This window comes from Carassius carassius, chromosome 47 (assembly GCF_963082965.1).
Source record: "Carassius carassius chromosome 47, fCarCar2.1, whole genome shotgun sequence".
Lineage (NCBI taxonomy): Eukaryota > Metazoa > Chordata > Actinopteri > Cypriniformes > Cyprinidae > Carassius > Carassius carassius.
Window position 1 is genome coordinate 24,773,999 of NC_081801.1, and position 26,512 is coordinate 24,800,510.

The 26,512-nt window shown below is 37.0% G+C and overlaps 2 protein-coding genes and 1 long non-coding RNA gene across 10 annotated transcripts in view; 1 reads left to right on the forward strand and 2 right to left on the reverse strand.

Moving 5' to 3' along the window:
• Positions 1–13,708, reverse strand: part of aff4 (AF4/FMR2 family, member 4) — a 37,427-nt gene extending 23,719 nt beyond the window's left edge. Inside the window, exons 1-2 of one of the 8 annotated variants that reach the window (XM_059542277.1) lie at positions 13,533–13,708; positions 1,917–2,040 (exon numbers count right to left, since the gene is read on the reverse strand). In XM_059542277.1, the coding sequence (XP_059398260.1) occupies positions 1,917–2,036 (120 nt within the window). In that variant the 5' untranslated portion in view covers positions 2,037–2,040; positions 13,533–13,708. Of the gene's footprint in view, positions 1–1,916; positions 2,041–6,241; positions 6,428–13,367 lie in introns of those variants that run through there. The other 7 variants (XM_059542276.1, XM_059542275.1, XM_059542278.1 and 4 more) reach the window with 7 other exon arrangements.
• A 631-nt stretch (positions 13,709–14,339) lies between these two features.
• zcchc10 (zinc finger, CCHC domain containing 10) lies at positions 14,340–16,964 on the reverse strand. The gene is made up of 4 exons (XM_059541769.1): positions 16,892–16,964; positions 16,544–16,705; positions 15,425–15,469; positions 14,340–14,986 (listed from the first exon to the last, which is right to left on the reverse strand). The coding sequence occupies exons 1-4, from the start codon at positions 16,930–16,932 to the stop codon at positions 14,761–14,763; spliced, it is 474 nt and encodes a 157-aa protein (XP_059397752.1). The 5' UTR covers positions 16,933–16,964; the 3' UTR covers positions 14,340–14,760.
• A 4,135-nt stretch (positions 16,965–21,099) lies between these two features.
• Positions 21,100–22,202, forward strand: LOC132130949 (uncharacterized). Its single transcript, XR_009428818.1, has 4 exons — positions 21,100–21,439; positions 21,535–21,717; positions 21,815–21,892; positions 22,084–22,202. It is a non-coding gene; the product is annotated as an uncharacterized LOC132130949 (long non-coding RNA).
• Positions 22,203–26,512: the final 4,310 nt, after the last annotated feature.

Genomic DNA, 26,512 nt, shown 5'->3' on the forward strand with positions numbered 1-26,512 from the left:
TGTGAAGTAGTTTTTGCATTACTGCCCCAAAGAGTTCATCCAGAATAAACAAGTAGCACATCGCATCCAAGCAGGGGTTTTCTACTGTTAGTACACACCACGTCATCTTATCCCAGAGGGAACATGAAGGTAATAACGGGATTCTCTACCTGTCAGGGCACATTTCTTGCATCCTATGACAGGTTCACCAGCAAAGTAAAGCACTTACCGCTGAGCAAAGCTGGTTAGCAGCAAAGATTAGCCTGAGAGAGACCGTAATCTTCTTTACTGTACTATCACATGTGACCCACTGCTGCTTTATATCAGTCCTATTCCAATTAAAAACCCCATGAATGTAGAGTTTTAGTCCATTGATAGTATTTCACATGCTGAATGCGATGACATTAAATTGGTTTTTGCAGCAACCGATGTCGGATCACCTCAATACTAAAAATAGACTCAAATTATTAAAATGACACATTTCCACTCCACACGTTATCCTAATATACTTTACAGAAAGAGTAGCAGAAAATGGTTTCAAAAAAACAAAACTGATAAAAGTCCCGCCAGACTTCCTGTTTAAAAAGCAAATGGGTCAACACTGTGCTTGTCGGGTAATTTTGTGAGGTTTTTAAAATATTAAAAACATCCAAAACAAAAATAGCAAAATGTCCATGACGACAAAAAAAAAGGGGTGGACATTGTAATAAAATGTAACGTTTCAAACATTAAATTCAAAAACTATTGCATTAACAAAGCTTTTCAAAGCTATGACTGACAGGACAACAACAAAGGTATTATCTTGACATTATTTCATGGAGCACTGTTTTTCTCTCTTTGATTACGTGAGATCATCTGATGTACAATGATGTTATTCCTTTGACCCCAGTACTGTAAAATACGTTTCTCAATGAGCAGTTCTTATTGGGAATGTTCTTTCCTTCCTCACACCTGCAGACTCATCCACACACGGATTATCTCTGTATAACTAGACAGCGGGCAACAGAAGATTTTCTGATAACACGCCACTAACTACACATTTGTATAATAAGGAACCATACTGTTAACAAAAATCTCCAGCTGATGCATCCAACAATGCAAGTACTTACCCATAAAATGCCCTGTAATTACGGTTAAGAGTTCAAAAAGCAAGATTTGAGATTTCCAGCATTGATTGGAAGGGTTTCTAATGGTATTAGTCTGAAACCTACCGCCAGCTGTGACTGGATAATGTTTACATTTGGATGCATGCTTACATTTAGCAATTAATTTGGAGCATCTTGGTTTTATATGAATTAATGGCGATCTCATTACATTGGCCTTCCTCTAAATGTTGAAATATTGGATTTAAAACAGAACAATTCATTTTGTGAATTCAATCTGTGGCAAGTGAATTGTCAAGTGTGAAACTTTTTTTTTTTACTTATCCGTTATGAACGTTAGGGTTTTGTTACACATCATGAACATGCATTGATGTTTATTGCATTGCAGGTGGTTGTCATTATATTATAAAAGCTAAAAACAAAACAAAAAAACAGGTTTTCGTATTTTGGTATATTAACTATTAAATTTAATGAAAGGTTTTTTTTACACAGTAAATTTAAGTTTAATCTGTAATACTTCATTTTGCCACTGCACTTTTACAGTAAAGTTCTGGCTAGCACAGCTGCAGTTTTCTAACTGTAAATTTCACAGGTTTTTTTTTAAACCACTTAAACACCCAAATCAATCAAGTTTTCATGATGCATACATTTTTCCAATAATTATATAATGACCAAAGTTGCTGTCTCACCACAGTGCTGTTTGAGCTAGATTCATTGTGCACAGAAGCCAAAAAGGAACAATCCAGGATTAGACGAGGTCTTCAGGCCAAAATAATAATAAATAAAGAAAAGATAATAAAATGGGGGAAAAAAGAAGAAACAAAATGAACTTACTTTATAAGGTTCAGGAAAGAGGGGAGAGTTAGCTGGAAAGGCCTCTCCTCCCTGCTGGATTTCTTGATTTCTCCTTTCCCTTTCTTTCATACGGAGCATATTCCGGTCTTCACGGTTCATGTTGCTAACAACAGAGACACTAAGAGTCACTAAGCAATGAAGAATTAGAGAAAAATAGCTTCCTGACACCTTCATCTACACCTTCATCTACCAAGATAGAGTTACATATTTGAACAACAAATGGAAACAAATGGACAGGATTACTAGAGACCAGATGATGTGCTTTCCCTTCAGAAAACAAGAGCTGGGCCATTTCTCAGAATAACAGACAACAGTCATGTAGCTCAAATGTTACAATTCAATTAGACACGCTTATTGGTAATACTGACTTTAATTCTGTCTATCTTTGTCTTACACTGCGTGCTTCAGCAAACCAAACATTATAGTCGTCATTTGCCCTGTACAAAGTAGTGACACATTCAGCCAATATTTAGCACAGTGGATGGGACAATATTCTAAAGCACACAGAAACCTAAAAAAAAAAAAGGTGGTTTCAAAAGTTAAGACATGAAAGACTGCTAACATTACGTTATGTGAGGTATGTGTTGAGTAATCGATGGTGCGATGTGAAATTTCCTAAAAAACGTCAGTCTTTGAGGCATGTAGTTCAGTAATTAGCAAAATCTTGACTACAAGTCATTCAGAAAGGCAATTTTTTCTTTAAAATAAGAAAAGAAAAATGTTCAGAACGTAATTCAAAACCACAACAGGTTGAAAACAACTCTTGTTGAAGACTTCGGATGCAAAGCGATGAGGCTCCTGCGTTGGCTTCAGTCATTTCACTTTGATGCCAATGAAAAGGTTACCAGTCATTTATTGAATCTTCAAAAATGCCCAATGTTATTTTCACAGGAGCCTGATAGAAATGCTAATTTACAAGAAAAGCCTCACACAGATTTAGAGGTTTTTTGCATCTGAAATTGTACAGAGGCTTATTCTGAACTTTGTAGCTTAGGACTACATAGATAAGATAACGTGCAGGTTTCCACTCATGTCTTAAGTAAAGGCATAGAAAACTGCCAATAAATTAATCATTCCATTCACTGTACTTCCATGAAACCTGAACTACAGATTCACTTTGCTTACGGTTTCACCACAAAATCGAAAAGGGGAAGACAAAATAAGGTGAAAGAAAGAAAGAATTGGTAAATTAAAGGACACTGTGTAAGAGTTAAAAAAGTGTTATTACTGGGTAGTTAAATAGTCCTCGTTTCCTTTCAGAAGGAAAGCATGACTGGTGAGATCAGCACTGCGCCGCGTCACGTCGAGAGGAGGGTGTGATTCTCGGGTGTTTTTAGATCCAGTTTTAAGAGGAGTCACTATTGATGTATTAGATCCTGGTAACAGGTTTATGTTGTCGTGTTGAGAAAGCTCAATGGATGTGCTAATAGCAAACCACTCAAATGACCAATGATACACTGCAACAAAATTTGATTAATCAAAGCGTCTCTGACGAAGCATTCATGATCTCTGTTAATGAGCCGGTGTGTACACACTGCTTATTAAAACTACCAACAGCTCAGTGAAAACTAAAGAGCCCCACTCTGTCAATGTCCTCGCCTCTTCGTTTCAACCTGTATGGCCTTCCAGCTTTACTTCAGCCGTGTAAGTGTAATGGTGCAAGTTTCAGGATTTCAATTAATTAGACATGCATTTTTTTTTTTACCTTAAAATGGAATCCAGACAAAAGTTAATTATTTGAAATTATGGACCTTGAACATTTTATAGAGACAATTCTGTCATGCTTTATTCACCCGCAAACCTGTATGAGTTTCCTGCTCCTGTTGAGCACAGTAGATATTTTGAAGAGCGTTGGTAATGTTGTTGATGGCAGCCATTGAGTCTCACAGTATTGATTGATATGGATTCAATGGCTTCCAGCAACTGTTTGTTTGGTTACCCAAATTCTTCAAAATAGACATAGAGGTTTGGAAAGACAGGAGGAGGAGTAAAGGATGACAGAATACATACATACATTCATGAGGGAACTATTCCTTTAACTACAAATGAGTACATGTAACAAAAATAAATTAATTAATAAGTGCAACTCATCTATGCAAGGACCTGATCAATTTAAATAGCATTTTGATGATCATGTTAAACTGTAAACTGCAATTTGGCTGGATTCCACAATTCAGTCTGAGTTTTGAAATCATGAGGCCCCATTAAGCCATCTGAATATATGCAGTTGCAAAATGAGAATTACAAATAATAAAACAATACGCGGGATATGCATGCTCACATGAGTGGACTGTGCCGATGATGAAAACAGTCATGTGTGTGGTCTCCGAGACAGTAGCACACAGACAAGAGAAGTATACTTTGGGCTTGACGTTCATAGTTTTGCAAATAAGAAATTTCCTCATTACGATCTCTCATACGACATGCAAGAATCAAACAGTGTTCTGCAACACTCCAAATCTGTCCGGAAGCATCATCACATGACACATTAAACAATCCTCTACCATCCAAGTAAATCACTCACATGCAACTACATAATGTCTATCATTAGCTGCTGGCTTGTACACTGTTGGATTTTACTTGTCAGTGTTTCCGTTAGAGTTCAGAACAAGCAGAAGAAGGTTCCTTCAGTAGTGGGCGGAGCTTATCCACAAAATGCCAATCACTTTGACTAAAGTCAGACCTTACCATGTTTTATGTTGTTGTTAGTAGTAGAAACAGTATTAACTTAACCAAATGATTCTTATTTTGTTTTACTAAAGCATTGAATGACCAACAAGGTCTCAAGCACCACCACCAGACCTAAGTTCAGTTAATATGACGAATAAAAACCTGAATTCACATATTTAACACGTTTTAGTTTTAATTACTAAAGTTCTATCAGAAAATGCTTGCTTGATTTTTCTTGTTAAGTGTAGTTCTTCTTGCAGATTATATCACATATGAATGCATCTTAGTAAAAAGCTGTGCCATTTTACAAAGATAAGCCAATTTGTGTGTGTGTGTGTGTGTGTATAATATATGTATGTGTTTTTGTGTGTGTGTGTGGGATGGGGGGGGGGGCATTTCCTCTGTGCCTCTCTTGCCTCCTGAAAAAAAATTGATCAGAACAAACACAAATATTACAAAATATATTATTAAAGTGTGTCTAAATCACTCATTTTTCAAAGGAAGACTGTCCAACTGTGACATCATCAGGTAAAGTAACATCAGGAGTCTCCCCTGAGCCCATTGAGTGTTAACAGATCGACTAAAGCGTGCAGTGAGTTTGGTGGGGGGTAATGGAGAATGAACGAGGGAAAGTCACGTGAAAGGAGGCAACGATATGATTGGATTTTACTGATTATGATCCGCTATGGTTGGTTCATGCTATGATTCCCCCTCGTGTTCCAGTGAGGTCTGCGTTCTAGAATCAGTCTGAATGAACAATATAACGGGGTTCATGGGAAGACGAATTAAGAAGTAAACAACTCACGCACTTAGATATAGAATTAGTTTGTAACGTCAAATTAAAACTTGAAATCAGCTTGGTGAAATACAAGATAAATCTGTGTCTGTGACCAATATTTACAGAGCTTTCATGATTGATGATCCGGAAAATTCAAAAATAGTTCAAAGTAAGCTATTAAAAAGAAAAGCTGAACATAAGTCCACAAATAAAATATATTGTTGAAATTGTTACTGCCTTGAGTTATTTTGGATGTAAAACTCTTAAAAACACTAGTTTCATATTTGGCTTTAATAAATAGAATATTGATTAATGAAACAATTTTATTATTTTTTGTGGGCTAAGCTTGTAAGAAATGTCAGAACCTGGTTAAATCCTCATTTGAGTGTTAAGAGTGTTGTTGAGGCTCTCCTTTAAAACCTATGATGCAAATGTAAACCAAGTGTTTATTCCACTACATATTACTGGGAAGTTTCTCATTTGGCAAGAATTACTTTCACGTTTTGCTCTGTTCAGAGCATTACATGATTGTGTAGGAGCTTACATTTTCACTGATTTCTACACATGCGCTATCCTGAAAAGCATTTTTTATGCATGTTCACCCAAGTACCCCAAGCTTCAAACAGTAATATAATCCAGATTATGATCTGTCCGGCCTGTATATAATATTCTTTGGCAAAGCTGCTACAGTGCACTACTCATTTCAAGACCAATTAAAAAAAAAAAAAAGTCAAGATTCAGTTTGTGAAATAAAACCAATTAAGAGACAAACGGTATACAAATTGTTGTGAGAAGGCCTAAAACTTTGCTGTGACTACGACAGGAGTAAGTCACTGAAAACATGGCTGGTGCTTACCCTGACTGAGAGGCCATGGCCTCAACCAATCAACCATTGGAAGAGGACTTAAGAGAGAAGATTCCAGACAACTTGATGGTTCTTCTCAGCTCTTCTCTTCTCCCTCGTTTAATAGCGTCAACAGTTTCTTGATCGGCAGCTTTCACACTTCTGTTGTCGCTGCTGTATTTCCTGGGAGTTGAGATAAACCTGACTCAGAGAGGGGAGGTTACAGTCCGTCTGAGGAACAAACCACTGCTGACCAGAGGAGACACCACTACAACACACAGCTCAGGACTAGAGCAGCAGGATCTATACCAAATCTTAGAAACCACTAGACCTTCAAAATGTAACAAGCAGATAACATACCCCTTCAAAATGCTTGGTTTTCAAGCAAACTCATCCTTCTACATTTTATCAGTATTACATCCACATGAAGTAACAAGCTGCCTACATAAATCTTTTCGCTGAGAGCAAACACACCTCGAGTGCTGTGGAGAATGGTGCAGTCCACCAGCGCCCATATAAGGACATGTTATTTTATGCCACTCAGCCACTCCCCTCTGTGACATTAAAAGCCACAGCAGCCAATCAGCTGCTGTCTCTCAGTAAACATGCCCTTCCCCACTTGGGTCTGAGCCAACATCATCAGCACAGTTTCCTTAAAGGGCCAGATGCAATTTTCCTTCAGGTCCAGAGGGAAAGCACGGCAAAAACATTAGTAAGCCCAGGTGGTGATGAGGCAATTAGATGCAATATGGGAATCACCAAAAACAATTACGTCTAACCGTTCTGAGACCAGCTGTATAAACATAGCCACTATGTTAAGACTGTGTCTAAGTTTGACCAACTAGCAGCTAGCCCAGTCTTAAACAGTCTTACTTTACGCATTACACCAGTCTTAACCAGATTAACTTTTTAGTCGAAGCTGGCCACAGGTGTTATAAAAATAACTTACATTTTGATCCATTCCATCTCATCAAGATCCTACATCTTCACGATAAAAGTTTTATTTAAGCACAAATTCTTGCTATTAAATAGTTAATTACTGGTTATATTAAAGCACATATTGAGGTCTTATTCTGCATGCTCATATTTTAGATCCCTTAATCCTAATCTAACAACAACCTTAACTATTAATAAGCAGCAAATTAGAAGTTTATCAAGGCAAAATGCATTGTTAACAGTTAGTTAATAGTGAGAACTGAAGACACTATAACAAGAGAGCTCTAAAGCACGCAACATTGAGGGCTGAGTAAAAGAGCTAATATATCTATGTATAGGTTTTTATAAGTTCATCTGAAACAATTTAGTGATATGGTATAATATTAGTGGGGGGGGGGGGGTACACTTTACTAAACCAAGTTAGTTGAAACCTCACAAATAGTCTTTTGACCATTCCTCAATTCTGTATGATTGTACTTGTTGTCACTGTGTCAAGACATACGTTTTTATTGAATTTTATTCAAACATTAACAAATGACAGACATATTGCCGGCAGCACCACATTGAATATTGTATCAACCTTATTTTTCCCGTAAGAGTGGGACATTTTACATGTGTCTGGCTTCCAGCTATTTTTAGCTGTATAAATAGACTCGTATTACTGCTTGATATCGCAAATTGCTGTGTGTCTTAACATATTAATGTATTACCTTAATTATGAACGCACTGGTTTGTAGTGCAGACAGTTTTACCATTTACTGGTCGTTCTTATTCTTCTCGTTATTTCCCACAGCGGCTAATGAAGCAGAAGTCTCACCCATAGGGACTTACTTTCATGTTGAAGAATAAGGTGGATCTTATTTCTTATATCCTTTTCATTCCTGTACAACTTGAAGTGTACATTTATGGCTGTTCGCTACATTTCCATAAGTGGAATCCAGTCATTTCACATGAAGGTGAACGACTTTCCTCTACAACTGGTGAACTCCTCATTACTAATCCAAGCTGATTAACAGAATGCTACTGGATTGGGAAAAGACATCACATATTGCTACAATATTGGAAGAGGTAAATGGACCATTTTTGCTTGTCAATCTGAGCGATGCACAAGATCCCTAATTACTTTAATAAAGCAAATCAAGACCAATCAGGCTTCTCCAGTGAGGTAAACAAGATCCTTAAGCTTTTAAATGAGGACATGCATGGTTATGTAACGTGCAAATAAAGTTAAGGGAATAACCAAAGTGTGCGTGTGTTTTTTTTTAGGTTCCTTTGTTTAAATGCAAATATATCCAAGAAGCTGAGAGAACATTTTAGTTGCTGTAAAGCAATATTCCCATAGCACTGGGAAATATTCTGCCCCAATTTTATGTAAATGATCACCATGTTTGAAAGAAGTCTGCGCTTATCTTAATTTATAAAGTATAGAGAGACAATATAGCTCTTATGCCAGATTGGACATTATTGTACTTTCTCTAGATAATAATACATTTTTAAGGCTGACTTTAAGATAATGGGATTTGAACTGCAATAACCTGACAGTAAACCACACACACACACACACATCTGTGCAATATTAACTTCTTTTAAAAAGCCCTTTGCACTCTACAGTAAAAAATGTACACAATTTTTCAGAAGGTACTGTCCCTTCCATATTTATTCCATTCTACACTGTATTTGTGAATTGGTGTAAACTGAACAGTGGCCAGGGATCTCTTGTCTTTGTGTGTGATGATGATATCTCTGAGGATTGTGTATTCAGGGCGTGAGCAGGAGTCACGCACACAAGCTACAACCCAAAGCCAGGTGCACGTGCTGATTGTCTTACAGTCCGTGTTTCTGAAGGATGTTTTAGATGGGGAAATGATATAATGATACATACAAATCCAAATTTCCAGTATGAATTTGATGAGACCGAAAACAATAATAGTGCAACCCTTCAGCGGTGTTGTTCTGTCCTCACGTGCCACCCGCAAAAACCAACACTGCACCGTTTAGCAGGACTAAAGAACGATGATTCATTTACATTAATGGTTTGAAAAAGCTTGACAAATCCTTCAAAGAAAACACTTACTGAATCTACCCGAGCAGGGAAATCAACACCCTTTCCAAATTAAGCGTTTGTCATTTCTGACTGCTGGTGTGGAACTGACCCTTCAGTAACCTTGAACTGCTCTCGTGTTTACATACATGTGTACTGCATCTGTACAACAATGAGTTAATCAAGGTAGCCACCTTAAGAAACGCAGAGTAATGTCAGGATTAAAAAGGTGCACGCTGAGTAAATAAATAAATCATAATTAGCAAACAAAAAAAAGAGGTTTGTTTTCGCTTTTGGATCTTTTCCTTTGCACTCTTGACACAAATTACTTATTAAATTACTAACAAAACCAGTCATAAGTGTCAATTTTTGGAAATTGAGAGTTATGCACCACCGGAAATCTAAATAAATCATCTTTCCATTGTTGTATGGTTTGTTAGGAGGACAATATTTGGCTGAGATACAACTATTTGGAAAACTGGATTCTGAGGGTGCAAAAAAAACAAAAAAAACATTAGCCTTTCAAATGTTGCATTTGTCAACTTCAATAACAGAGTTCTGCACAGTAGTCTGTATCGTAAACATAAGCAAAAAGAAATTAAATTGTGTCAATCCTGCAAACCAAGAGTTTAAACACCTACAAACTACAACTGGTCCATGATATTTGGCTCCTTTTTTAATTATCGTTAAGTTATTCTGTTTGGCCAGTAAGTCTTGAAAACAGGACTTTTATTTTGACAGCGACGAGAACACTAACGTCTCAGCACTCAGACTATACACACAAATAACAGGATTACAGAACCAAGAATTTTTTTGTTCTTTACTCATAAAAAACACTTTGCTATGAGTTTATACAGTATGTTTTCAGGTAGAATGACCTCTTGTGTTATGCATGACCCTATCACTGTAACTCAATCATCTGGAAAACTTTCCATATCATATGCACAGGAAACACAGGCCTCAGGCACAGCAGAAAGAATGGTCAATTCCATCTTGGAAAAGAGGCTTTTACTCCTCTTACAGACGGGACGTTACTGCAGTAAATAACTCATCCAGCCCTGCTCAAGCTGCGAACAACAACAACTAAAGTCTTCTCGAAAATAAAAGAAGAACTTGTAGCATGACCTACATGCTGCAGAAGCTTGAACAAACTGACAATGATAAAACATTGCAAAGCGTCGACCACATTCTTTCTAGTCATAAACACAGACAGAGGAAATGGTCAGGCCACGTACCACAACTGAAACAGGAAGCCCTGCAGCGAGTCAAGACCCATAACGGCTTTCATACACGCTCAACAATACAGCTTTTGTCACTGGCTTATCAATGAACATCGTGGTCTCTTCTGCGTGCACGTCTTCTGATGATCGTGTACGGGCAGAAGTCAGACACAGGGTCAATGTGTGAGCGTTTCATTTGGTTACATAAGCAGCACAAGGTTTGTCCCAGATCCAGATTCACATCTGTGTCAGGAGCCTGCAGGAGTTAGCTGTGAATATATGCCACACACCAGCTAATGTTTGGATGGCATACAGCGGTGTAGACTTGAAACTAAACGTGCATTTGAAACTATTATTGCTAAAAGTAGAATCCAGCAAATGGTTTTCTTTTTTAATCAAAGTTTGTGTATAAATGTGCAAACATTTGACAGTCTGGTAAAATAATGATTCGTTAAAAATATAAAAATGTATTTTTTCCCTGTTTATTTTTCCCATATGGATAAAAAAAATATCTTTGTTAAAGAGCTAAAAGACATTAAACAGGAGAATCACACCCATTAAAAATAAATAAATAAAAAATAAATAGTATTTGAAAAATCCAAAAGGTTCAAGACTTAATGGCTTTAGTGAGGGAAAGAACTACAATCCCATGAAGCATTGCTAATGGCAATCAAATTAAGAACAAGAGATGATGTATAACTCTTGTTTTATGGATGTTGATTATAGAAACAAGTTTATTGCAAAACACACACAGTGAAGTTCAAAAGTGTTTTTTAAAGAAGTTTCTTTTGCTCATTAAAGCTGCATTTATTTGATCAAAAACACAGAAAAAAGTGCCATTGTGTAAAGTTATTGCAATTTAAAATACATTTCCTGATAAAGGTCATGTGATCGAAACGTCATAAGTATTTTGATATTTTTTGCATAATTGCTTTTTAGTTTTTGACCTAGTTGCTCTTTGTCTCCAACACACCTATCTTCTGCCGTCAGGTGTGCAGAGTTTAATTTTTAAATAAAATATATCTTCTAAAATGTGTTTTTGTTTTAACAGACTTTATTATTTATTTCTTTGAGTCAAATTGAATTTTCAGCATCATTACTCTCAGTTTTCAGTGTTACACAATCGTCAGAAATGCTGATTTGTTATCAAAGCTGGAAAGAGTTCTGCTGCTAGGCTGCTACATTTTTTTTAACCCTTTAATATTTTTTTCAGGATTCTCTGATGAAGAAAATATTTTACATATTTACATATAAATATATATATATATTTTTTTTTTTTCTTGTGTAACAATCTACATTACCATTTAGAAGTTTGGGGTCAGTAAATGTTTTTCTTTTTTATTGAAATTCATACTTTTATTCAGCAAGGATGTGTTAAATTGATAAAAAAAAAATGATAGTTAAGACTTGTATTGTTGCAAAAGATTTCTATTTTAAATAAATACTGTTATTTTTTTTAACCTTTTATTCATCAAAGAATCCTGAAAAAAAGTATAACAGGTTCCAAAAAATATGAATGTTCCCAACAGTGAAACAGAATCATGGGTAGTTTTCCAACAGGAACTCTACTATTAAACATGATTATTTGAAATTATACAGACAAACAGCATTCCACTGATTAACAACTTCATAGCTCACAGTAGGTCTGTATTTAAAGCTCTCTAAGATAATGTTTAAAATCAGTGCCATTCTAGAAAAAATAAAAAAAAATGGATTTCTACTTCCACAACCCTACTGTTGGGCTGCATTAAATGTGAGGTTGAACCATTGCATTGTGGGAAACCATTGCCTAGTTGCCACTATCAACATGAACATTTACTTTTGATGCACTCTTGCTAATCACTTAGCAAACACCCTACGAGGTACACGAAGCAGGTCAGCAGGGAAAACTGGAACACACCTCAAATATAGCAGGAAATCAAGTACTCGTTGCATAAAGAACATTTGCATACAGAGCACATTTACTCTAACCCACAGTGAGTAACAGTATGACTGTACAGAAATATGAACTCCAAACACAGCCTTGTTCCTGCTCTAGCTACTGACTTTAAAATGGCCCCCAAACATGGAAAATGCAACAGATTTGCCCTAAAAAAAAAAAGTACCGAAGATGTTATATCATATGGAAAGAATGAAAATAACACTAACAACTATCAAGCCAACAAACACTACTGTATTACTCTCAAATATACCACGCCTAAACAACTCCTTTCATTTTGCTCTTTAACTCAGTCGATCCCACATAAAAAGTGTGTATTCACACCAGCACCTAGTCTGAACCGAATTTAGGTTAAATTTAAAATCTATTAGTCAAGCTAAAGCCGCTCGACCGTGTTTACATTTGGTCAAGTTAGTGACGTCAAGCGACTTCCGCGGAAGGTGAAACATTGTAACGCCGTGACGTCGTTGAAGCGCTAACGTCAGAGTCAGAAAAGGGAACAAGATACAGCGCGGGGGTCAAAGGTCCACTGGACTTAATAATAATAATACTAATAATAATCGATCAGTAGAGCTACTGAACTAGTCGAGGAGGTGTGTTTACGTGACTATCCCATTAGCATTTAACGTCGTGTAGAAGGTAAAACTCCTTAGCTCAAATGACGTAAAAGCTCATTTCTAGTAATAAACATGCCAAAAATGGCATCAAAGAACAACGCCGCGTCCGAGAGCGCGGTGCATGATACGAGTGCAATCACGAACTGTCCACGATTAATTCTGACCGAAAACTGATTAAAAACGAATAAAAGGTTGTTTGTGAGAATGCTTTGTCGAGTCGATGGCATGTGAGCGAGTGTTCAGGATCGGACGGAAAGAGGAACAACGCGAGCTCTGCTTCTTTAACAACTTGTTACAGTTGGTCTCCTGAATAAAGCATCAAATGTTACTGTGTGAGCGTGGATCTTTTTCAATTATGCAATCGCCCGATTTATGGCCCACTTACCTCTTGGCTTATTTTAGGCCTGAAGCATTCTAGCTTATGAAAGCCTTTCCCTTTGTCTCAGTCCGCTTCACACTGATCTGCTGTAGCGTCCCAATAAATGTGTCACCCACCAACTAGAAACACGTAAATGCTGTAAAAGACACAGCTTGTTTAAGTGAGCCATACCGCCGGGGGTCTTCTGCTCGTCATGGTTATGTCGGACAGATTTCTCCAGCAGAACACGATCATTTAGAGGAGATCATCGCGCATCTGGCTGCGGCTGATCTCGGCTTCGTAAACTAACCTGGTCACGTGACGAGAGCGTCCTACAGAAGGGCTGCGTCTCAACTGCAGTGTGCAGACTACATAGACAGCATTGTGGTCGTGTTCTCAGACTCCTTAGAATTTCAGTTACTCTATTACGTTTTTTTTTAAAAAACGTTAGGCAGGGTTTACTTTTAAACTCATTGCTACTCAATAACGGAACGTTTACATAGTTTGATAAATCAGATTTTTTTTAATCCTATCAAATAATAATCGATTGCAATTTTGTGACTTCTCAAATATTAATTCCCTGCATATTTTGTCACTAAATCTAAATCGTTGGACTAGGGTATAAACATGATAACATATTCGAATAAATTGATTAATCGCGATTAATCGCATCCAAAATACGTTTTTGATTAGAAATATCTACATATATATATATAGAGAGAGAGAGTACATGCATTTCTTAAGTACTCTTAAATATATAAGAAATGTAAAATATATATATATATAACATGCGTTTCTTATATACCCATACATATATACACAGTACACATGATTATCGGATTTGAGAGCCCTATTTTTAATAAAAATAATAATTTTACCATTATATTTGTGTAGCAGACTAAATGGTTGTTAATGAATTTTCATAAGGCTTTCTAAATATTTTTTGTGATTTTCTTATGAGACGTGCTACATTTTCAACTGATTATTTGACACTGCTAATTTCACATTTACATGCATTTCTTTGTGTAAGAAATCAGTTTATTTCATAAGACCATTTTAAAATGAAGACCATGTTAATGCGCCTCAGCCTGTTCATATGCCACAATTCTTACTTCATGGTCAGTCCTTAAAAAAAAACAAAAATTGGTCAGAAAGCTGTGAAATAAATCAACTGATGTTGGTATGAATGAATAAATAATGTTAAAGACACCACTACACTCTGCCATGGAGAGAAAACAAAGTTGTAAATAAGTTTGATTTTCACATTCTACAAAAAAATGAGAATATACATACATATGTCTCAATTTCTTTTTATACATGACTTCCCATCCTACTCTCACATATTCAATAGCAAAGTGACAGTCAATCCCATCAATGTATATGACACAAGTTCTGGACTCGAATCAGATGAACTGGACCCTCATTTCTTCTTCTTTCTCTTCTTTGGAGGGCCCTGATCAGAACTGCTGGAGGAATCAGAGTCAGAAGCGGAGGAAGACGAGGAGGAAGAGCTGGAGCTGTCGTCGCTGTCACTGCTACTGTCTTCAGACGAGGATGAGGAGCTGGACGAGTCGCTGCTGTCCGAGGAAGAGTCGCTGGAAGAGCTGGACGAATCACTACTGCCGCTGCTGGAACTGGAGGAGGACCTGAAAGAAAACAGCAGATGCCATAAGTGCTACTTTATACCATTAGTTCAAATTAATATTACACTGCTAAACGTTTCTGTACTACATTCGTAATTATACTTCTGAAACCCAGTACTCAAACTTTGAAATCATCATTTAAAAAAAAAAATTCATCTTAATAAACAATAATGATGAATGGAATATGATCAATGAATCTAATTTGTTAATTGTTTTGGACAGAAATAACGAATATACTATAAACATTTTTAAAAACCCTACAAGTGCAATTAAATTAAATTCATACCAGACTTAGCATGCAGGAAAATATTAGTTTATTGATTCCCTCAAAGTAATTTTATAGATATAACATTCTGAGATTCTACTTTGTAAAAATAATGCATTCATTATAAAATGTTTATATAGATAACACAGACGTTTTCCAAAAAGACAACGACTCACCTCTTTTTCTTAGGTTTTTTCTCACTGCGTGCCATTATTCCAGCTCTAAAAAGTGTCAAGAAAGTAGAGTTTAAATGTGGCTGATAACACCGCCCTGCATCATATCTGCTGAATCACATCCATTACTAATTTCCTGCTAATTCTGGGGTACTGATGATTCCCAAAAAAATGCTTGTTTTGCTCAAGCATGTCACACTTTCTCACAAATACGATGCATTTTGTATCTTTTTTTTTTTGTTGCTTTTGACAACCACTTGTAAGGTGATGCAGTCTCACTTTGTCCTTTTATCAGCAGAAAACACCACAAAGACATGACTCCTGTCTGAATACTTGTGAAGATGGGCTGAGAGTTGAACATGTATGAATGATTCTCAAGACGTTCCTTCATGCAGAATTACAGGCAGTGACCGAGGAATAGCATTTATTCAAAATATAAATCTCTTCTAACAATATAAATCTTTGCTATCACTTCTTATCAATTTAACACATCCTAGCTGAATAAAAGTTTTCATTTCTTTCAAAAAAAGAAAGATTAAAAGTTACTGACCACAAACTTTTGAACTCTAGGGTATATCGTTAGAAAAGATTTCTATTATAAATAAATGCTCTTCTTTTTAAACTTTTTATTCATTTAAAAGTATCAGTGGTTCCAAAAAAATATTAAGCAGCACAACAGTTTCCAGCATTGATGATAAATCAGTATATTAATTTCTGAAGATCATGTGACTGGAGTAATGATGCTGAAAATACAGCTGCACGTCACAGAAACAAATCACAGTTTACAGTATATTAATGGAAAGCATTTACTGATATTTTATAACTCAGCGTTGTAAAATTAGGCATTTTTTACCATCATAAAATAATTTCAAAATGAATTTCTATGTAGGAATTATTCAGAAACAAACTGTTTTGACTGTGGTTTTCCATTCTGTAGCAGTTCTGTGCTTCCGCCTGTAGATGTCGCTGTCCGTCAAAGAACATCATTAAAACGCGACAAAACGATCCATTTGTCGCAACTACGGTTATTATCAAAGAGTATTTTCTTATAAATCATTGACCCATACGTTCAATATTACCACTCAAGTGTGTGAACGTTTTGTGTTCTGTCGCGTTTCTTACCCCACATCATCCGAAGGATTGTTCTCCTTGTCTTTTAGTCTCTTTTTCAGCTCGGCTGTCCTGGAAGGTCTATAAAGATACTTTCTCTTCCCAGTGCACTCATAGGACCAGTGTCCGTGTTCCAGACACTTCTGACAGCGCACATGCTGTTTGTTTGCCTCCCTGTGAGAATAACGAGAAAGAACATAAACAACAGATCCGCGCTCGTGAGCCTTGATCGTATAACTAAACGACTTTATACTTGATATCAAAACACACGGACTCAAATAGATGACTACTGAAATAATTAACACAACGAATACGTTACAAATTTAATTTATAACTCGAGTAATGTGTGAAATAACTCACGCTTGTCTCCGAGCGATCAGTCTGTGCATGGGAGTCGCCATGTTGGACGCGATCGAGCGAGTCTGACTTCCGGTTTAATCAAAGAGTATAGTGGGAGTCAATAGCAGTGTTGGGGAGTAACTAGTTACATGTAACTTAATTACGTAATTTAATTACAAAATAAATGTAACTGTAATCAGTTACAGTTACTAAGAAAAAATGAGTAATTAAATTACAGTTACTTCTGAAAATTTTAAAGATTACAGTGGGGATTACATTTGAATATTTACACACATCCACATACAGATGTAATTGATTTCTTTCCCAAATTGAACTGACTATTCTGAGACGTACGGCCCTATAATTTCCGCGATGCAGAAACATAGTCTGGTTAGTAGAATCCAGTCATAAAAACGGGATTGCTATTGCCTAACACGGACGGAATATGCCACATTTTGGACAAATATATCAAAAGTACACTTGAATCAAAGCATATGCAAAGTTTTAATATTTGCTATAAATTCAGAGACAAAGGTTACTGTTGTTAAACCATGCCACAAATTTACATATTTATTTATTTAAAAATAAATACAAATGGTAATCCATTTGCAATAATAATAATTAAAAAAAACATGGTTACTGTACTTTTACGTAATAAAAGCAGTTAATTTTTGTGAGGGAAAAACATGACTCATGTTCAGTATTAGGATTTTATATTGTAGTGATGCACTCAATTTGACATGTAGGCAATTTAGAAAGTATAGTTTTGTTAAATCTTGAGTGTTAAAGTCATGAGGTAGATGGATAACAGGGCAAAATAAAGAGACTGAAAAGAAAAAAGAAATGAAGTGAAGGTGAAGTTCAGGAGAGAACTTTTAATTATTTTGCATGTCCCCAAACTAAAGATTTAAATCTTTTTTTATATCAGGTCCATACAAAAAATAGTGTTGTCCATGAATTTGTTTGTATGAGTTTGAGATTTCCCGGTCTGAAATTTTATCCCAGTCCGCCCCATGTGGAAATTAATGAAGCAGACATGCAGACATGTGTTCAAATTTGATCATCTTAATTCAAGTGATGAAGGATTGTAAAAGTCTGACAGTATTGAGCACTGCTGTAAGGTTAAACCTGAATGGTGTAAATGTTTGAAGATGATTAACAGTTGCAAATAAACATTTATTGGAGATTTTGAAAAGTAATCAAAAAGTAATCAAAAGTAATTAGTTACATTACTTTAATAAAGTAATTGAAAAAGTTACACTACTATTACATTTTAAATATGGTAACTTGTAATCTGTAACCTATTACATTTCCAAAGTAACCTTCCCAACACTGGTCAATAGGCACTGAAAGACTTAACATAACAAAAACTTAACAGAACTTAATTTTTTCTGGCCATCATATCTAAATATGAAAACAATTTAAAATACATTTATGAGGATGACCGACGTTAAATGACAGAAAATATACGTCTATGTGTTGGTTATGCATGCCCTAATTACCCTTAGGAAAATAGTATTTTGGGACAAAATATTACTATGGAAGTACTATAAGACTACTATAGAAATGCTATAGCGGCTCTAGGATATTATAGAGGTATTACAGAACATAACATACTTCTGTGATGTTCTGTAATACCTCTATAATATTTTAAAGCTGCTATAGTATTTCGGTAGTAGTCTTATCGTACTTCTGTAGTACTATCTGTGAATGTCCTATTACAGGCAGAAAGGTACAAAAAAAAAGATGTGCAATCTAGCAAGTGCACACATGAAGTATAAACAGTACTAAAATGGAAGTGGTGCCATAAGATCTCAGTAATTAATCAGACACCACCATCTATTTTGTGTGCATTTGTGTATGAGAAGTTTGTTTGTATTTTTTTTTCTTTTTGTGAGAGAAGAGGCATTGGCATAGAATGGAAGCATTAGTCAAAAGGTGTATAATCTAGCAAATGCACACATGAACAAAAAAGAACTCTGACCATCTTTCGGAAACTAGTGTACTACTAGCCAGCTACTTGCTAGCCAGCTACTAGCCAGACTCTTAGAATAGATTGAACCTTTAGAGTTAAAAAAAAAAAGAACCTTTAAGTGCAAAAATGAACTTCTAGCTATCAAAAAGGTTCAAAGTTGAACTTAAAGGTTCTATAATGATCCACTGGTTATTTGGCAGTTATTTTAAGAACCTTTGCTGTGGTAAAAGGTACATATTAGAACCTAGCATATTTAAGGTTCTTTCATGAACCTTTTCTAAGATGTACTGTAAAGACTAGACAGAGTACAGTTAGAACACGATTTGCTTAACTGTTATTATCATTATTAAATTATTAATTTACACACTCAGTATCACTTACTTTTATTCATTTACTAATTGTGATGTCAAATGCAGTTGTGGCAACATTTTTGATACAATGCGTTTTGTCTGTACTCATGACCACCTCACATATCTCTAAATTGCACAATAATCTTTAGTGCACCATGTTGTTGTCAATTTTTAGAACACAAATAAAAAAATCACAAAAAGCCGTACATCCTTTAAATTTTCCCCATACCACATTCAACCTTCAAATCTCAGATAGCCTACTAATTCAGCTCAGAACATGACAAGTGACAAAAGCGAATGATTTTAAATGAATCTGGTTGCAAAACACCTTTTTAGACATGTTTATATTATTGAGGAACACCGTTATGTCATTTGTAACACTCCTTCAAATGTTGTTGTGTAAGGTTTCATCAGCAAAATAATTTTTCTTTCTATCTATCTATCTATCTATCTATCTATCTATCTATCTATCTATCTATCTATCTATCTATCTATCTATCTATCTTTCTTTCTTTCTTTCTTTCTTTCTTTCTTTCTTTCTTTCTTATTAGTAATTGTTTTATTATTATCACCATCATCATTATTACTTTTATTATTACGACATTGCTTCGATTTTGAGAATAAAAACAATCAAAACATATGCATTTAAAGCAGGGCGAAGGTTTCTGGGCTTAATACGCAAGTTGCGTAACGCAACGCAAAGCACTGAATCTCTTACGCGCAAGATCAGAGGCCACGCGGAAAAACCGTTAAACGTTCAAGCGCAAACAGCGGCACTGAGTGGAGCAACACGAATATCTGAGGTAAGACAGCAAAACCTTTCAAATAAAGTATGACCTTTTTGAAAACCTATGAAAATAACACTTACCTAATGTCATAACTGTGTGTTACATAATGAATAAAGGACGACGTGCCAGAGAATTAAGCACACACGATGTTAATGTGGCCACAATATTAAGTCACTTTACCCGTCCAGAGTTAATTTATTTTGCGTATATCGTGGTTACTAAAACACCTCAAGATCGTTTTTCTCAGATATTTTATTTTAAGATATTTGTAAAGATTTTAGCCTGCTGGTTACCAGAGCACTTGTGTATTGATTATTTTGTGAGCTACACTGATTGCTTGGTAATGTGCTTCTACTTCATTCCTGAAGAACTGAACCTGGACGATAGCAGGATGCTATTATCATCAATTCTCAGAAGAGACACCGTTGTCCCTATATAAAGGTAGTATGTTAAATTAAAATAACACTGTTTATATGTACTTTATAACTGCCTTTCTAACTCTAACTTTATAAATATAATTTTATGACTCCTGTTGTTTTAACAGATACTGAAATTGATGGAGACACTTTAACGAACCTAACACTGTGAAAGCTTAAATATTCCCAAAAACTGAAGGATGAAGTTAAATTTATAAGATTACAACAAAACCTAAATACTGAGATGCCAGCAAGACCACAGACACCACGAGTAAGTTACTATTCTACATGCGTTTAAAAATATGTGGACACCTTATTATTTACTATTGTAATTATTTAATGGGATGTACGGAAGAACTTAAGTGACTTTGAAATTTTCTTATATTTATGCATTTGGTTTTTATTACAAATCAACTTTATTGCATTCCCATTTTTAATGGGATGCTCAATTAGGAGTGATGGTCAGGTGTCCACATATGTTTAGCTGAACTATATTGTTATCTTTGCAAATCAATGAGCTGTTTTTACCATACTAACATGCACCTTTCTGGAAACTTTTTTGTAGGACTTCCTGATGATGTTCCACCTGGTCCACCTGGATCAATCTCAAGACAACATATTGCTTGTTTGTAGCAAAAAAATAAATAAAAAAAAAGACTTTAGACCAGAGATTTTTTCTTTGACAGGACAAAGCAAACAAGATAAAAAACAATTCAAGGTCTGTTTGATTAAATGCGCATATACATGGTAATTTTCATGCAGTAAGTTTATCATTTTAGAGAATGATGAGGGTAAAAATGTTTTTCTCTATTTTCAGGTATGCAACAGGTGAACACAAGTTATCTTCAGCCCTTTTTACCAAATACCAGTTCTTGAGGGAAAAGACTGGCAGAGGATGTGCTTAAAAACAAATAAAAAAAAAGAAAGATCACCTTTGATTAATGTTGAAGAAAAAATGACATTTGCTGCAGGTTCAGTAAAGTAAGAAAACAGATCATTTTGCCAGGAGTCCATCAAAAATAATCGCAATCATTGTAGTGGTAGGTTTGCTAAAAATTAAGTGACACTTCAATACTTAAATTTCTATTGTCCTGGGAGAATGTTTCATGTATATGTTTATTTAATTATTTTGCAGATGGAGGATCTATCTGGTCAAGATTTGTATTAAAAGAGGTCAAGGTCAGTTGGGGTAAGAGTCACAGACAGAGTCTTGTGGCACAAACATAAATCAACGAGCGCTAAAGAAGAGCAGCTGGGGGAGATATTGTTACTGAGCTGGATGAAGAAAAGCAAATCTATATTGATTTGGCACACAAAGGTAATAAATCACTGATTTGCATGAACAGTAAAGCTAGAAATCACAATGATCAGAAACATAGAATGCCATAGTCAATTCAACAAATTTTCTATTAAAGGTGTCAGTGGTTGCTGCTGTCCTGCTGTTTCCACTTCTGTTAAAGCAGAGTCTGAGATCTCTTTATGTCATCAGTGAGGTGAGTGTATTTGTATCCATAATATCTAAATCTATAATTTGTTCTTTTTTAACCCCTTCTCTTGGTAATGATTTCTTCGAAACATTTTTTTAGAATGGAATTATTCTATGGATATATATATATATATATAATAAATTTCATGTTAACTACTAAATATTGTTACAGTATAACATTCTTTTCTCCTTGTTTAGGAACCAGATACACCCAACCCTGTGCTGTTTATAAAGGGACATGTCTTGGATGCGGAGTCTCTTTAAGAAATAATGCTGGAAGTGGAGGAGGAGTTCTGTGAAGTAGACGATGTAAACACAGCTCTATACTTGTTATGAGTCTGGTTCTTCCCTCTGACTTCTCCTTTCCTTTTCCTCCCTCTGCTGGTCACTACCTCACTCTTTCCCTTTCCCTCTTCAGCTGTTTCTCATTTGTAGCCTCTTCGCTGATCCGTTCCACCTGTTCCCTCTCTAACCCGCTTGCTATTTAATGTCCTCTGTTTTCTTGCCAGTTGTCGGATTATTTCATCGGAGTATGATGCTGGTGGCTTTCTACAAACCCTGCTGTATCCGTCTTGTCTAGTCACAGTCTTGTCGCTGTTCTGTCTACAGTCAGGTTCAGGTCAGCTACATCTTATCACTGCCTATTAACCTCTCTTTTCGAGGATCTCCCTGAGCTGCTCTCAGAGCATAGCGGCCGCTCAATACGTCGGGACGAGAGGTCAAAGTCCCACTAGCCGGTCTCCCTGTTAACCTGCTGCATTCAAGCCGTTCACTAAACCAAGAGAGAGCCACTGACCCATTCATCGAGGACCCTCTACGGAGACCGTCCTGTGATCTTTCCTTTGTCTTTAGTATCTGCCGTTTCTGTTAAGAGTGACTTTTTTCTGCATAACCTGCAGCTACTTGTGTTCCCGTTTGCAGAGACTTGTGTCATCGCTCTCTCAATAAACTCTTTCATTTGCACTTGGATCCTAGCTCTTCATTACTACAGAATAATCCGACCCCCCTAATGGATCCAGCTAAGGAAAGAACCATTCACAGGTCTGTCGAACTGCAAGAGGCGATGTTAGGAAGACATGATGAGGAACTTACCGCTACTCGTCGTGTGGTCGAGACGCTGGCCGCTCAGCTATCTGATTTATCCACCCAGGTTCAGTTGCTCCGGAGAGCTTCACCGCCTTCTCCTGGGTCACCTGACACACCGGAGCCGCGTGTGAATAACCCCCCGTGCTATAGTAGAGAGCCCACTCAGTGTCTTCCGTTTCTCACGCAATGTGAGGTGGTTTTTTCTCTCCAACCAGTCACCTATGCCCATGAGTGAGCCCGGGTTGCCTATGTCATCTCCCTTCTGACTGGGCGTGCCCGCAATTGGGGAGCAGCTGCGTGGGAAGCGGGGGCGGAATATACCATGCACTTCGATACTTTCAAGGGTGAGATGTTGCGGGTATTCGACCGTTCGGCCCATGGTGAAGAGGCCTCCCGCCTGCTTTCCTCACTCCGTCAGGGAGGGCGATCCGTGGTGGATTACTCAATAGAGTTCCGTACTCTCTCGACCACCTGCGGGTGGAACGAAACAGCCCTCACGGCTCGCTTTCTGGAGGGACTGAGTGCTCATGTCAAGGATGAAGTCATTGCCTTAATCCTATGAGCTACCTACGAGTCTTGACCAACTCATTGATCTCGCTATCCAGGTGGAGAAGAGGTTTGATCAACGTCGCCGCGTCAGAGGCGCTGACTCCACCTCCTGTTCTACGGCTGCAGCGCCTTCGCCTCCCCTCCCCATTACGGTTCCAGAGCCAATGCAGCTGGGCGGTCTGCGTATATCTGCGAGGGAGAGAGAACGGCGCCTTGTCCATCGACTTTGCCTGTACTGCGGAGCGGCCAATCAATTTGTTTTGAACTGCCCCGTAAAAGCCAACGCTTGCCAGTAGAAAAGGGGGTACTGGCGAGCGCAACTTCCTTGATCTCCTCGTCCACGTCCTGCACAACCATTCCTATAACCTTGAGCTGGGCTGGTACCACCGTTTCATGCAAGGCTTTAATAGACTCTGGAGCTGAGGAGAATTTCCTCAGTAAGATTATGCATAGTCGTGACTCGTGAATATTTTAAACGTCTCAAGTATTCTGACTTATCTTCCTTAACTTATAGTTTGCCTGATTGCTAGATACTGGTGCTTGCTTTTGCTTCCTCTTGGCTAAAGAAATAAGTAGAGGGATGACATGATTAGATTTGCATTTGCTATACCTTAGCCACATCTATAGCCACTTTTATTTAGTATGTCTCAATCAGACATTGGAATAACAAAATCATACATAAATAGGCCTTAGCTTACCTAGTCTTCTATCTATACTTGGCGTTTTCCTTTGCTGCAGCTATCGCTGGTTTCTGTTTTTCTATGAATGTCTTGAATTCAGTGCATGACAATTTGAAATTGAAACTGACCTGAAGCTCAGACTTTACCATTGCAACTGACAGTCTGTTATCAGAGCAAACATCCTCTATATGACTGAACACTCTTTCTGCATAGGCATTAGACTGGTATGGAAAAAACAAAAGCAACTAACGTACTTTCAACAGCTCGGTGGATTCAGTTGCCCTGCTAAACTTTTAAATGAGCATACAGAGCAAATAGCATATAGTGGTTTTCCTGGTGTTTGCTTTATAGCCATGTGGAGTAATTGTAATTTTTCATCCAGTCATTATTAAAGTAGGTCGAACGTTTCATTTTCTTTTTTACTGGCCTGTCAGTCTTTGTTGACACACTGTCATCTTCGTCCTCCGTCTCGCCACCCATGTTTAAACTAACAAACGATGTTGACGCCGTACAATCTTCTGCACTGCTTCAATTTGCCGCCTGTAGTAACTGGCTAGCTGCCAAGCAGTGTTGCCAGATTGGAAATGTCCAAGTATCGTACCAGAAGTTCAAAATTATCGTATCTGGAAGAAAATGATCGTATACGAGTCAAAAGAGTTATTTATCTATTCTAAACCAACAACATTTTGACACGACCTGCAAATTACCAAAATAGATAACAAAGGCGTATTTCGAATTACAAAATTATATAATTTCGAAGTTTGTGTCCTCTGTTGTACAACAGTTCAGACATTGGTGTTTTTGTATTGGTGCATCTTACAGGCTTTTAGGATGCCACGGCCAACCTTTCACAGAATTATACATCAAGTGCTGATGAAGTCAAGGCAATTTTGCCAAAGGTTGTGGCCCTGTTAATGTCAGAAGAGCACCTGCTCCAGGTTGGTGCAGGTTTTGCATCTCTCACAAATCACCAAGCATTTGGTAAAGCTGTGGGAGCCATTGATGGACTCCTGCACATTATGACACCTTTTAAGAATGCAGACTCACCAGCATCTGTGCACATTTTTCCACAAGTCACTCTTTGAGCGTGCCTTTTGAATGATGGAGATGCAATTCACAGCCATCTTCCTTCAAGCACTTGAAGTGCATCCAACATTTACACCAAAGGTTACATTATGTTTCATTATATTTGACTTTTACTTAACACACTGTCAGAAATCAAATGGAAACGGGGGAATGGAAGGCCAACATCTCATCCATCAAAACAAACCAGGTTTCTGCAGTCGTTTTTCCATCGTCCTGGCCCTCTCCTGACTCTGGATATTTGCATTCCTTGGCCAAAAAAGGTCGACATAGTATTAAAAATCTTAATGACATCAAAGTTCTTGGGTTTGTGAAGCAAGCACAAGTTAGGGCTGAAATGGTTGAGCCAGTTGTTGACATGATGTATATATATATATATATATATATGACTAGAGTTCTTCGCATAAAGGCTAGCAGATCAACGTGCTACCTCATTTCTCTCCAATATGGTAGGAAGTTAAATGAAATGTGAAGGTTGTGAAAAAATAATAATAATTTAAGTGTGCTTTAAAGGTGCCATGTGTAAAAATTGAGCTAAAAATATCCAAAAAATGACCTACACGCATCAAAAGAATGAGAAGAAATAAGGGTGATGATGTCATTAAAAAAATGTCAAGTTATAGTGCTGCAGAGATATCAACCTTAATTAGCATTAGCATTACTAGCTACGGCCCGACAGGTGTCGTAATACCAGTTTCGGCCATGGGAGGCGGTATGCGGGCAACATAACCACCAGCCAACCTGTAATACACGAATAACTCGCACGGCTTGTGGGCGTAATCTAACCTGATGTCAATCGTGTGGAAAGTACAGCCCACTACTTCATTTCAGTTCAGGGAAGAGAGCGGAAGGATGACTGAAGCCCTTGGCAAGAGACCCCTACCACCACCACCCGCTACAGGGAAAAAACCGCGCTCGGAATCACAAATCAAATCCGATAAGAAAAGGAGCCGTTTACGTGGTACAATTTCTTGTATGCTACGCTTTTTTTATATTTCAATTAAGTTCAATTATTGTGATTTGATTTAGTATTGACTCATGTGGATAAATATTTGGTACTAAAGGTAGGTGTTATGTTTTCTAAAAAAAAAAAAAAAAAAATCACCTAATGCTGTAAACATACAGAGAGTCCTATCAGCCCGATTGACCTCTTAACGTTGATAAAAAAACACTGATTGATCGATATTATGTATGAGGAATACATTTTGGTTATTTGTAGCCTACTGTAT

What these genes read in the sequence shown, in the direction of transcription:
- zcchc10 (XM_059541769.1), bottom strand. Translation starts at nt 16,932, where the DNA reads ATGGCGACTCCCATGCACAGACTGATCGCTCGGAGACAAGC. An exon ending in AATCCTTCGGATGATGTGGG is followed by an intron (nt 15,470 to 16,543) that starts GTAAGAAACGCG and finishes GACACTTTTTAG; the next exon opens with AGCTGGAATAATGGCACGCA. An exon ending in AAAAAACCTAAGAAAAAGAG is followed by an intron (nt 14,987 to 15,424) that starts GTGAGTCGTTGT and finishes GTTTTCTTTCAG; the next exon opens with GTCCTCCTCCAGTTCCAGCA.